The 13,947-nt window shown below is 39.4% G+C and overlaps 1 protein-coding gene across 2 annotated transcripts in view; it reads left to right on the top strand.

Annotated features, from left to right (window-relative positions):
• TLK1 (tousled like kinase 1) overlaps positions 1-13,947 on the top strand; it is a 98,416-nt gene that overhangs the window by 68,871 nt on the left and 15,598 nt on the right. For both annotated transcript variants that reach the window (XM_038750812.1, XM_038750813.1), the window contains exons 11-12: positions 1,597-1,785; positions 5,153-5,219. In XM_038750812.1, the coding sequence (XP_038606740.1) occupies positions 1,597-1,785; positions 5,153-5,219 (256 nt within the window). The remainder of the gene's footprint in view (positions 1-1,596; positions 1,786-5,152; positions 5,220-13,947) is intronic.

The following is a 13,947-nucleotide window of genomic DNA, read 5'->3' as shown; positions in this document are numbered from 1 at the left end:
TAATCAGGGAAAGCCTTTTGGAGGAGATACGGGGGAGAGCAATTGTCTGGATATGAGGAGGGGAGGGTGTTTTAGGCCAGAGGCAAGTCGTGGGCAAGATGTCTGTGTGAGATAGACAAGATCGAGGTACAGTGAGAAGGTAAGCATTAGAGGAGTGAAGTGTGCAGGAATGGTTGTAGTAGGAGGAGGGCAAGATGATTAAGTGCTTTAAAGTCAATGGTGAGGAGTTTCTGTCTGTGGATGACCAGTCAATCCATCAATAATATAATTACAGTTATATTATTGATGGATTGAAGGAATAGCCTTCTGGAGGAGGTGGGATTTCATGGGGCTCTGAAGGCTGGGGGAAATAGAGTGTGGGGTGCAAACTTTTCATTTTAAGCATGGGGAAGGCACAGAGAAGAAAGAGAGGAAATAGAGGCAGAAGGAAGAAGAAAGGAAGGAAGAAGTAAACGAAGAGCACCTCATCCATCTCCGCTGTCACCTCGGCCCTCTCGGGGCACTAGGACCAGGTGCAAACGGCTATCCTTGCCCTTCCTTGGAGACACCCTCCCACTTGCCTCCCTACCCTTAGAAGCAGCATGGCTCAGTGGAAAGAGCATGGGCTTTGGAGTCTGAAGTCATGGGTCCAAATCCAAGCTCTGCCAACTGTCAGCTGTGTGACTTTGGGCAAGTCACGTAACTTCTCTGTGCCTGTTACCTCATCTTTAAAATGGGGATTAAAATTGTGAGCCCCCCGTGGGACAACCTGATCACCTTGTAACCTCCCCAGCGCTTAGAACAGTGCTTTGCACATAGTAAGCCACTTAACAAGTACCAACATTATTATTATTATTATTACCCCAGCCTGATCTGCCATAGCAGCGCGTGTCACATAGGACCACACTAGCATCACAATTCTTTAGGCCAGGATCCATCTACCAGATCCTGCCAGTCATATCCAGGGCTGCTGCCACTGTAGAAATACAGTGGCATTCTATTTATTCTATTCTATTCTATTTATTTTATTTTGTTAGCATGTTTGGTTTTGTTCTCTGTCTCCCCCTTTTAGACTGTGAGCCCTCTGTTGGGTAGGGACTGTCTCTATATGTTGCCAACTTGTACTTCCCAAGCGCTTAGTACAGTGCTCTGCACACAGTAAGCGCTCAATAAATACGATTGAATGAATTGAATGAATGATCCAGTGGTGGCAGCAGCTATGTGGTCTTGCAGGTTGTGCATTACTGCTGCAGCTCCAGGATTCTGACCCTGAGCCTGGTTTGGAGAATGGATGAAGTCTCTTTCTTGGCTCCCCTCTGATCCTTTTCTTACCCCAAGGGGTGGGACAGGCTAGTGGCAGCTGCCCATCCTGCCCAAAGAGTTCTGGGTTGAAGCTAATGTCATTGTCCACACGATGTCAAACTCTTACAAACTGAATTGTAATTACTGGGGCCGAAATCCAAATGGATCTACTGTATTTAGTGTCTAAAATGGTGAGGAAGGCGCAAGTGTAACTTGTTCCTCATCTGATGATGCTACAGACTTCTATAGTTATGTATAGTGTTTTAGTTGTCAGAGGTGATGATACTAACTTTATTTTGTTTGTTTCGATGACAGGCAGCAAGAATGGGTGAATCAGCAAAGGGAGGATATTGAGAGGCAAAGGAAACTCCTAGCCAAGCGAAAACCTCCATCTACAAATAATTCTCAGGCACCCTCGACCAATTCTGAGCCAAAACAAAGGAAAAACAAAGCTGTCAATGGAGCAGAAAATGATCCTTTTGTCCGACCTAATTTGCCCCAGCTGTAAGTTTTAGGGGTAATGTTTTTCTACTAGTACTTTTCCAGTGGGATTAGTGTTTTTATTTGTGATTGGTTGATAGTGTTTGCCCATGCAGAAAAAAATTATTCCAGATTGGCTTGCCCATTTTAATCTTTACCCTGTTTTATGATGAGTCTTTCTCTGGTCCCAGTGTCCCTACATTCAATTGCTGTCTTCCAAAGCATTGGTGATGGAGACCAGTTCAATGGGCTACTCTTTAATTTCAACATCACAGTTGTTGATAAAGATGTTAATGTTGGCTCCAGGGCTAAATCCGTTAAGACATCAGATGCTGTTCTTCATGGTAAAATCTGAGCCGAAGGTAACCTTCCATTGGGCGTGACCTTTCAGTTCTCTGTACATCCTACCTAAAAGTACTGTAGTCCAGAGATTCCAGACTAAACCTTTCCAGTATTTTGCAGATTTGAGAGGAACAAAAATCAAAAGCCCTTTCAAAGTCCACTGCTTTCTCTGAATAATCAGCCTGCCCTGTAAGGCATGTGACTGAACAATTACAAGGACTGGTTGCTGTCTAGTATGAGGCATAGCACCTGCTAGATACAGTTGCAAACCACCTTGATTTTATTCCTAGTGTTTTCCCAATTAACCACTCTATAATAAGCAATCTTCTTTTGTTCCTCTTCTAAAGCAAGACACTACTACATATGCCCTTTTCCATGTTTCTGCCTCTAATGATTTGATTATTTCTGTTCTATTCATTGTTCACTCATACTTCAGCACCCCTCTCCCATTCTGACTCATACTTCAGCACCCCTCTCCCATTCTGCTTCTTGGGTTTGTGGTGTCCAGCAAAATGCTTACTACCTTTATTGCATCTCACCACAACCCTAGTTCTTGTCATTTCGTCCCTGGCAGCTCCAAAAGAATTAGAGGTATCACATTTTCTTAGCCAAGCTTTTGGAACGGGAGCCACTTTGCTTTATTCTAGAATGAGTACAGTCAGTGCTTGTTGGAAAAACGTGACAAAGACTCCTCTTATTTTTCTGTTTTCCTAGATAAAGGCCGGGGGTAAAATCGTGTTCTGGGTTAGTTAGAATTGCATTAAATCAGTTTTCTTGTCTGAAGATCTAGTTGTCTCTCCATTCCACATATATATCATATGCTCTTGAAGATTACCAAACAGATGACTCTATAGTTGAGTCATTTAAACTGTTTTTCCTTCTGCCTCAGTTATTTATTGCACATTTTAGTAAAAAGTTTTTATTTTATTCTACAAACCACTACTCTGAGGGCTTCTTTTTTAATCCTATTAATCTCAGCTGTAAGGGTGTTATATAGTAAAGTATTCATCAGAGATGTTCCTTTTGACTGTTCTCCCAAAGGCTGGATGATATTCTTGGTAATCACGACTAACATTTTGTACTCGTTCATTTCAACAGAATCAAGATAATTTTTCCTTCTGCAGTCAAAGAAACCTAGTAATTTTTTTAAAATACTACTTTTTAATCAGTTTGTTATATTTCGAGTAATGTCAAAGGAGTTAAATGCACAGAACATGAATTTCAGAGGCTATAAATTTACTATGTTATTAGAGTATGATGTATACAATCTTAGTACTAATTATATCATTTTTTTTAGCCTAAGAACTTAATCTATTTTGCAGTTAGTCTCATTCTTACGGTTATTTTTTTTAATTCTATGCACCTATTATTATTCTATGTGAAAGTCACCAATAATTAATCACCCTATTATTGGATAATAACACAGTCCACACAGTCCATACTCCAGTTATAGATTACCATTCCCTACCTTACTTAGCTCCATTGATCATTTTCTTAAATATTATTCTGCACACATATCTCAAAAGTGGCACATCCAAGAAAAAATGTCCTACATATACACCCTCTACTCACTCCACCCCAGTGTACACGCTTTGTTTCTCTTAAGCTAAACTACTTAGCTTCATTCTCCTCTCCCCTCTTGCTCATACCCTTCGCTTGCCTGGAACTTCTGATACTATGTCCAACAGACCAGAATTCTCCTCATCTTCAAAGCCCTTCTTAAATCACATCTACTTCTCTGGTTCGTTTCTAATAATTTTTCCTCCTCCTACTTCAGCATTTTTCCCTACCACCCATGGACATAATTATTCACAGTGCCCCCGTGTAATACTTCCCTTTGTATGTAATTTTTGTGTGTTTCACCTGCTAAATTGTGAGCTCCTTATAGGCAGGGATCATTTAGAGTAATGCTTTTGTACTCTAAAAAGTGCTGAGAAGTGTTCTTGACAGAAAGAAGATGTTGAGTAAATACTACTGATTAATTGATTTGGTCCATAACACGTGCTCCTAATTTTGCCATAACACATGCCTGTATGCATATAGCATGCCAGATGATAGAAGATACAGCTGGTGTATCTATTGTTCTTCATAGTCAGTAGGTGCTCAGTAATACTCCCAATACATGTGCCTTTGAACGTGGTAAGTATTATAAATTTTTCTTCCGCATAGGGTTTTGCAAGGCTGCAACCCCAATTTAAGGAGAACTGAGTGTGTCTTTACCTTCCTCTCCCCCTCCTCCCCAGCCCCCCTGCCTTACCTCCTTCCCCTCCCCACTGCACCTGTATATACGTATATATGTTTGTACATATTTATTACTCTATTTTACTTGTACATATTTATTCTATTTTGTTAATATGTTTTGTTTTGTTGTCTGTCTCCCCCTTCTAGCCTGTGAGCCCGCTATTGGGTAGGGACTGTCTCTATCTGTTGCCAACTTCTACTTCCCAAGCGCTAAGTACAGTGCTCTGCACACAGTGAGCGCTCAATAAATACGATTGAATGAATGAATGTATATATGTTTGTACATATTTATTTATTTATTTTACTTGTACATATTCTATTTATTTTATTTTGTTAATATGTTTTGTTTTGTTGTCTGTCTCCCCCTTCTAGCCTGTGAGCCCGCTGTTAGGTAGGGACCATCTCTATATGTTGCCAACTTGTACTTCCCAAGCGCTTAGAACAGTGCTCTGCACACAGTAAGCGCTCAATAAATATGATTGAATGAATGAATGATGCAATTTGAAGACTACAGAATGTCATCTTCCTCTTAATTGGAAAGGTTGATTAGTAATATTTGCTTTCTACATTTAGTTTGATCTTTGCATATGTTCCCCCCGAAGACAGTAATCTCAAAGTCCCTTTTCTGTTTCAAATCTGGAGGTATAGTGTTGAGTAATGGGTGGATTGCAACCCTTTAGAATGTCCATCTACATTTAATTTAGTTTTATTTTTTCTGTTTTTTGTATCAGTCAGAAATACTGCTTGTATTCTTTTTGTTGAAATTCATTTTAAAATGAGTAGGATTACTACTTTGTTATTTTTGCAGGTTGACTTTAGCCGAATATCATGAACAGGAGGAAATTTTCAAGCTTAGATTAGGACATCTCAAAAAGGTATGTGAAGTTCATTGGTGCCGGATTTTTTTCCCTTTTGGTCACAAAGCTCTTTTGTTTTTCATGTAGCTAAAACATTCATATTTATGGGGAGGGAATCAGCTTTATTGTAAGAGTGATTTCTCTAAAACTTCAGATGTATTTATGTTTTACATTCATCTTTTTTGTCACTTCAGCCCCGAGCAACCCTCTTAAATCAATCCAATTGTATCAACTCTTTGTAACATTTTGTATAGTGCATATGATGTTATACATTTTACATGATCAAAGAAATTATATCAGCTGAGGGTTCCCCTATTTTGAGAGTCATGCAATCAGGTACAACAGGACATCAGGTTAATTCAGTTTTATTATCCCTTCTAAAAAATGGAATTCCTTAAACCAGACCTTATGGATGAGTAAGCTCGCTATTCAGAAGCAATTTGCAGCACTAGTTTTCGAGTAAAATATAAATCATATGTATGCTAAAGTTGGAATTATTTGGGGTAAACCTAGCACTGTGGTTTTTCAAAGCATCCACGCTTAAAAATTTTCTGTGCTTTGGAAAATTTAATATAGCCAGATGATTAGCAGTGATAACAGCGGTATAAATGCAGAATCATTTGCCCTTTGCCATTGTAATAAATTCTGGGAATGTCAAAATTTATATTCCAGAATATCTGGTATGTAATACATATTTATTATTTTATTTATTGTTAGACAAAAATGTATAGGGGTGCCAAGGGTAAAGGAGTATGTATTTTTAAAGTGCAAACTTTTGATATATTTCCAAGGGGAAACCAATAGCAAAATTCTTTGGAATGGTTTTTAATTTTGGCCAGATTTTCCATCCAGCCTGCTAATTGTTCAGTTATGCAGTATCTTGTCAGTCCATTCCAGAAATATTTTTCAGGCAGATAAATGGTAATAAACCCACTGACTTTTATTTTAAAATTAGACTCCTCAGCTCAGAAAGGGAGGTCTATTATGAAATGTATTTTTTGTTGTATTAAAAATAAAAATATTCTGAAAATGGACCAGTGGCATTTGAAAAAAACAAATTGTAGAGGGTAGTAGAGGACTGAGTTTTGATATGGATTTACTGTTCTAAACAACTATGGCCAAGAACTGACAGCCTCCTCATTACTATTCTTGGCCTATTCGTGTTGTTGCTTGTGCCCGTAGCAGTTAACTTTCTAACCAAAGGCTTACACTGGCATGAAAATGTGGCATCAAGAAATACAAATTGATACTTGCCCTCTGTACCACCCTGTATCTTTAACTGTTAACAACTTGAACACAAAAGTACAAATAGTAATACATGTATAATTCGTCTGTTGGGAATCTGTAAATATAAATGGTTAGAACCAAGTCTCGGATGTCCACAAAATCTATATTAAGTCTTATTAGTAACCATTTCCCGGGTTTCTGTAGAAAAATAACAATGCAACAGTTGCCTTATAATTTAGCAGGAAAGGAGTTACACTTTTAGCCCTTGCTGGGAATGACTTACAGAGCTCATAATATGAACCTTGGCAATGGCAGGGAGGCCCAGCAAAATAATGAATGCTACAATAAACATAGAGTTGGTTCCTGAACCTGCGGAGGTCTTTATGTGATGCTAAGAAGCGATTCCCAGATCCTGGCAGCCGTAGGAACTAGCTATATTTTTGCCATAGAAGCTCTGTGCTGTGCATATGCCTGCAACCTGCAAAACAAGTGACCCAGTAGGATGACTGTGAATAAATAAAACCACAAAACTGTAAATAGCAAGGTGGATTACTCTGTCTTGTAAAATCAATCATGATTGTGCCAAACCACAAAATGTAATACTGCAGTCTTCCCTCACCAGTTCCTGTTTTCCTCTTTTCCCCAGCATCTTCAACTTGTGCATATTTCTTCATCCTTCTTTTCCCGCTTAATCTTTGGTCCCCTTCTGGACTCTTCTTTTCTTCTCTTCTGAGAGACTAGACAAACTTAAGGTGTCAATAGCAGCTGGTATATTCTTTGGAAAGACAGGAAAAATAACATTTCAAAAATCTGCCATCAGTTCCCTAAATTTTCACATACTTGAGGCTTGCAAGACATTTTGGGATGAGAGAGAGTGCTACAAACGGCTCAAAAAGCAACATGCCACTTTTGTGTATGTATGTTGGGGAAGGAAGTAAGAGCAGATAATACCGTCTGAGAACATAATAAAAATCAGTGTTCTCCTCTGTGGCATAGCTTTTAGGTCAGGGGGTTTTAACAAGCAGTAAATTTTGAAGTTTTGAAAGGAAAGATAGAGGTTTTTATGTCCCACTCAACATCATTGTAGGGCAGAGGGGTACGCTAGGTGGGGGATTGGGACAGAGAGAGGGAGGCTCACCGCCTCCAGCTCCCAAAGCCATTCCCCTAAGCACACCCCAAAATTTTTGGTTGCACATGACCTACCAGCTGTATTCAGGCCATGAGCTGTTGGGCACGGAAACCTTTAACCTCAAATTTTCAACCTCCAAAGTAGGCCTGCAACCTCAAGTTTTCAACCTCCAAAGTAGGAGTTGTCTTTGATGGCACACCTCTGCACTGTAATAGCCGATCTGATCTTTATCACTCCATACTTCTGAGGATGTTCCCATAGATTCATATGTCTTGTTCCCATTCAAAAAGTCCACCAAAGTGTGCAGCAGTGAGCAACATTGTTGAATTCTTAGCAGTGAAGGGGAAGTAAATAGTTGAAGAAGTTCTCCAGCAGCATGGCCTTAGGTTACATTTAAATTCATGAATAGAGAGGGACTATTCGATTTTTTTCATAGATGACTTGGCAGTACGTTTGCCTATTCAGTAAGAGAACTGACTAGATTCAGAACAAAGCATATTAACCCACTGTAAAAAGAAAATTGAATTCAGGCTCATCCTAACTCTAGCTCTACTTGAATTGCTGGGGGTGGGTGATAGAAGCAAGCCAAAGTAGTATATACCTGGCAAACCTGAAGAGAGTATGACTCCAAGAAGCCGGCAAAAGCTAGCAAATAGGGAGTGTGGCTGAACAAAAATACCTTGTTGGTGGCTACTACTACAATCAGTCTTGAAGGTATCACATTTGTTTTACAAATGATACACTTGCGGTCAACTCTTGTCAGCTACATTCAATTTTATAGGAAATGGCATTGTCATGGGTTGCCTTTGCATATGAGGCATCTACTCTTCCTCTGTTTCTTGCAATCCACATATTCTACTACTATGGCTGTTTTGAGAGTTGATTCTTGGTTTTAGAAGAACCGATTCACAATTCCATTTTTCCTCATGTTTTTTAAAGGGTACTTACACTGCCTTAAGCCTGTTGAGACATGACATGACATTTACTTTTTTTTAATGGTATCTAAGTGCTTACTGTGGGTCAAGGTGCTGAAATTTTTGTGGCAAAAAGGAAGTGTGGTTTTGAGACAGTTGTATTGTCCATTTAATGATCCTCCTGGAAAGTTATCCTACTAAGTGTCAATCAACTAGACTAATTCTGTAATTGCCAGATGCTTTATGGGTTGATTTGTGGTAGAATTTTATTTTTAAAGGTCAATTGAAGAGGCAGATATTCATAATAATATAGTTTCCCCCCCCCAGTAAATTATCTTGTAAGTTTTTATTAAAAATCTTACCAGACAGATGTCACATAAAGGTAATGGAGAGAATATATAATGGTGGCTTTAAATTTGTTTTAATTAGCAAGAATTTTTTTTTGGTTATTTTTAGCAGGAACTTTGAATGATGTCTCCCATGGGCACCATGCTTAATGCTTGTAGTTGCAGTGGCAGGCATTGCATTCCCGAGCAGATTGTTTCTGTGAAACAGTCTGCCAACTCCATCCCATGTTATGTGGTTTTGCCACCATGTAGAAGCAGTGTAGTCTTAAAAATAGCAAAATGATACACCAGTTTCCAATTTTGAGGCATGTAAATTATTGACATAAGGAAGTATATTAGAGTAAAGGTTGGATTTATGAAACTATTCTGGTCTAGTCTGATTTATAGTTTGGACTGATATTTGATCATTAAAAAGTTTATTGACAAGAATAATTAGGTAGCAGGCTACAAATTTGTGAGCTTTCCAACAAAAGAAAAATAAAGTTATACATTGGCTGTTATCAGTCAGATAATTGCTTTGCCGTATTCAAAAGATACTCAACTACCAAACAGAATTATATCAGTTCAATTCATGGCACACCCCACTGAGGAAAGGATTGTTGTTAGTAGTGGTGGTGATGGTAGTGACAGTAGTAGGACTAGTATTAGCAGCATTTATTGAGCTCTCACTTGGTGTGGCGGCATTGCTAGATGGTTAGGAGGTTGAGAACAACAATCTGTCCTCATGCTTTACGGAGGAGACAAACAAAAATATTTTTTGTGAAGGCTTTTAGTTGTTGGAGTCACTACCTACTTTTCTACCACTAATAGATTGCATTTGTTGGTGCAGTCCCTTATCTCACTGGCAAAGGCCCAACTATTAGTTTTCAGGCTTCCTGATGCAAAGCTATCAATTGTTTGGTCAGTTAGAGAGAAGAATATGTACTGAGTACATCCAATATAGTCTCATTTTAGTGTGTTAAGTGATGTAAAAGTCACACATTGACTTTGAGATCTGAGGGTCGATTTAATGCCAAGAAGTCTTAATGCTAGAAGGTGCAAACAGTGATGATGAAAGAAATGGATAATTCCATATGAATAGTGAGGGGCTCTGGAATAGGCATGGACCACATCAGCAGCATCAGAATTCGTTTCTTTACAGACTCGAAGGACACAAAAGGGCCAAACTGTTTTACAGTCACCTCAAGCAACTAAAAGAAAAATCTCATCCAACATGCCACCTGACACCATTTCTTTCTCTCTCTCTCCTTTGCTCCTTGCGAAGTGGCATTCACCTCTTCTTGTGCCTCCGTTCTGAAGAGATAACAGTATAGCAACAACTCTGCCCTTCAGCACAGCCACAGAAATCCTGTTCTCTGACTGATACTGGCCACCTGCAAAGGAAAACTGAACCCGAAACAGGCAGCAGCAGCATCAGTCTTATTTCTCCATGGTGAAATCTTTACAGATGAAGAACAAAGTACAGTTCTGTTTCTCACTACTTCACAGAGGAATATCCTACTAGTTGAGATTTGAAGACCCCTAATTTACTGCAGTCCTTTTGAGCAAGGGAGAAAACAGGGCAGTGGCTTTAGGTGAATGGCCATCAGTTAACACTCAGTTTTAGAGTCCCTTAGTCAAAAACAGCTCCAGCAATCCTGATGAATTGAAAACTGCTGATTATGACCAAAATTAAAAAAAATCCTATGCATAGTTTCTTAAAATCTCAAGTTATTTAGACTTTTATTCTAAATATATGCGTTTGACTTTTATCCTTACCCCTTACAAGAAATCTTTCAGAATTCTCCCTCTTTAAAGAAAACCAGTTAGGCATTGGTCATGTCTTTGAAGCCTACTTGCAAGCTATAGAGCACTTACAACTTGTGACAGCAAAAATTCAGCCATGGCTACAGAGAATATTATCTTCAATCCTGACTTCATAACTTGCATGACTTGGTTGGAGAAGGGGACAGGAGAGACTTCATTGTGGTTGAGTTGTAAGACTACAAAATTGGCACAAAGTGTAGAATTCTGAACTTGAATTTATGTCTCATTTTAAAAACTATTTCGTTTAGGTCCTTGAAAGTAAGTTGGAATGAATATAGCTTTTTGCCTAGTTTTCGGAGAGCTATTGTGCTAGAGTAGGGATGACTCTGAGAATGTGAGTATTAGCCATAGGGTCACTCGTCTTACCTATAACATATGCTATGAATTGGCAACAAAAATTAATCCCTAAATAATTGAACTGCAGAATAAATGGATTTAAGGGTTTACAGTTGCTGAAATGAGGATTGGAAAAACCTTTCAAATAGGAAGTTGATGCAAAATCAAAATTTGCTTCGGCTATCAAGTACGTCCAACGCCACTGCTCGAAGCCCTTAGGAGATTCAGCACATGGATTTCCACTTTCTGTGTTTTGTTGGCAATTAAATAAGGAGTAACGGTGTGGTCAGTGACGGGTTTGAAACAGAAATGGTCAGGTACATTATAGTGGGGAGAGACAAGGGTGAAGTTGGTGATGGGGTTCCTGGGAAAGAATGTATAATATGGATCACTAAGAAGCACATAGAGCAATGTACTACTGACAGGATATTCAGGGTCCAAATCCAGTGCGTCAGGATTTCTTTACATGATGAGGCCTCAAAGGGGTGGGGGCAAGACTTTTTTAAATGGCCAAGCAGTCTGCATTGATGTTGCCTTGTTTAAGTGATCCCTTGACTTTGGCTCTGTCTCCCAAGGACTAGGAGATAGCCAGAGTCTATCCAAGGGAGTATTTAAATGTGCGCTCGGCCCACTTTTGCCACTTGCCTTCCTTTTTCCTTCATTCCCTCCTCTTCTACCTTCTCCCCCCCTTTGCTTGGTTAACTGGAGAGAGCATTCTTGGGTCATTGCTCAGGGAAGGATTACAATCATTGATCAGAAATATGTGGTTGTCTCATATACTTTAAGCCCTGGACATTTTGAATAAAGCAGATTTTGCTATATCTTACCTAACTTTCAGTGTTCATAAATTTCTTTATTTCGTTATGAAATTCAGGTACAAATTTAAAGGGGTAAAACTTGGAGAAATTTGGGGTATAAAAAAGGGTTCAAAATAAAATGCTCGGCACATGTATTGCTGCTCTGTTGCCTCCATTTTCATAAAGCTCCATCCAAGGATCTCCTAGGCTTTTCATTAGACACTTCCAGTTAGCACCCTTATATAGCACATAGGAAAGTCAAGAATGAGTCATGAGAACTTGTAGCTTCTTGATTCAGATATTATTGAAGTTCAGCCAGGGATGAAAGCTTGCTGTCGGGGGGAAAAGAAAAGATCCCAGGCATCCTAATGAAAGCTGTCATGTTGAGACATGCAGTGAGCACCTTCAGCTAATGGGAGAGAAGAGCCGGGAATGGAAGATGGAATAAGTATTACATTTTCTCTTCCCAGCTTCTCTGGCCTGAAGCCAGAACACAGAGTAAAACAAGTTACAGTCCAGAGAGGGAGTTCTGGGGTTTTGGAAAAGTCATGAAATATAGGATGTTCTGAGGGGCCGGGGAGACAAAGAGGAGAAAACATTAGCTATAGAAATTGGAGAGAGATGCAAATAGGTAGACGAGAGAGGGAAGCTAAGATCTTAGGCTTCCTGAAATCAATCAATCGTATTTATTGAGCGCTTACTATGTGCAGAGCACTGTACTAAGCACTTGGGAAGTACAAATTGGCAACACATAGAGACAGTCCCTACCCAACAGTGGGCTCACAGTCTAAAAGAAACAATTATGCAAGAAGCATGCCCATCAGTCCTGTAGACTGTAAGCTCTTAATGGTCAGTGAATATGCCTGCTAATTCTGTTGTTCTCTACTAAGCATTTAGTACAGTGCTCTGCTCATAGTAAGTTCTCAGTAAATTCCACTGATTGTTGTTTTGATGATTGATCTTACCTCGGAGACTAAATTCTGGCAGTATTGAGTCCAGGCAAAGGAATGAAAATGGTAATTTGTTCTTGAAACACAGGAAGGTCACAGTCTGAAAGCAAGGGGGTGGGGGGGAGCTGACTGTATAAAGGAAGAAGCAAGGGTTAATAAAGCAAAGTAACCAAAGAACCAGCCTAACTTCTGGAAGGAAATAGTCCTTTGTTGCCTCAACAATCCTGCAAGACTGTGCCAAACATAAACCATCTTAAAGTTCTACCAGCTGGGAAGGTAACCTTTTGCCTGCCCCACTCGTATAGGAAAAGTGTTTTCTCAGGCTAAAGTGGCTGGGTGGGGAGGGAGATGAGAGGCACTACAGTCAGCACGTGGCTTCTGGTAGCCCATGATGCCCCCAAAGTTGAAGCTCTTTTAAAGTGGCAGGCTAGAAAATATGCCCAGAAAACTATTGGAATACTATTGTTTTCAACATAGTTTTGTGTTTCTGAACAGTCTTTTGTAGCCAGAGCATGCTCAGTTATTCCCCCACTAACCTTGCATCTCCATCTCTTATTTTCCCACGTATATATACTGGTGGTTGTTCTCTGGTTTCGTCTTCTTTAGGAGTCTTCAGCAACAAAGCAGGACTCAAATTCTGTTACAACGTTTTCACCTGAAGCACTCAGATTCTTAAGTAGCAACCTCCTATAGCCCTCCAAATCTTCCACCCTATCATTCATTCTGTCTCAAGTTGTGTCCAGCACCTTCTTCCCGATCTATTGATCCCACTTGCCTCTCAAATCTCAGGATTATATCTGTTAATCCTCTTCGTCTTTCCTTACAAAAATCATAGCATCACCAGATCCTTCCATTCATAGTAGAGACCTAAGGACAGATAGAAAGGGAACTGTTTCTTTGGCAACTGACCAAATAATCTACTGAATAATGAAATCTGTCTGAGCGTCCACTTGAATTCAAACACTATTCTATTTCTCTTCACATAAACTAGTAAGAAATCTACCTGGAGACTTTCTCTTCTACCTCTGTTCATATCTATGTATTCTAGTTTGCAGATCGTTTAAAGGAATGAGTACACTGTAACTAAGTGAATTATTTTAAAATTTGTAATCTGTGATCATATGTGCAATTAATATTGGGAAGAAAAACGCTTCGAGCTTTTCAGGGTGCTGAATATATCCCATAGGGGTGTTGACATTACTTACATAATGTTTATAGCTAACAATGTATAACTCAATAC

The sequence above is a fragment of the Tachyglossus aculeatus genome, chromosome 9 (assembly GCF_015852505.1).
Source record: "Tachyglossus aculeatus isolate mTacAcu1 chromosome 9, mTacAcu1.pri, whole genome shotgun sequence".
Classification (NCBI taxonomy): Eukaryota; Metazoa; Chordata; class Mammalia; order Monotremata; family Tachyglossidae; genus Tachyglossus; species Tachyglossus aculeatus.
The sequence above is the reverse complement of the archived record's forward strand: the minus strand, read 5'-3'. Positions and strand labels throughout refer to the sequence as shown.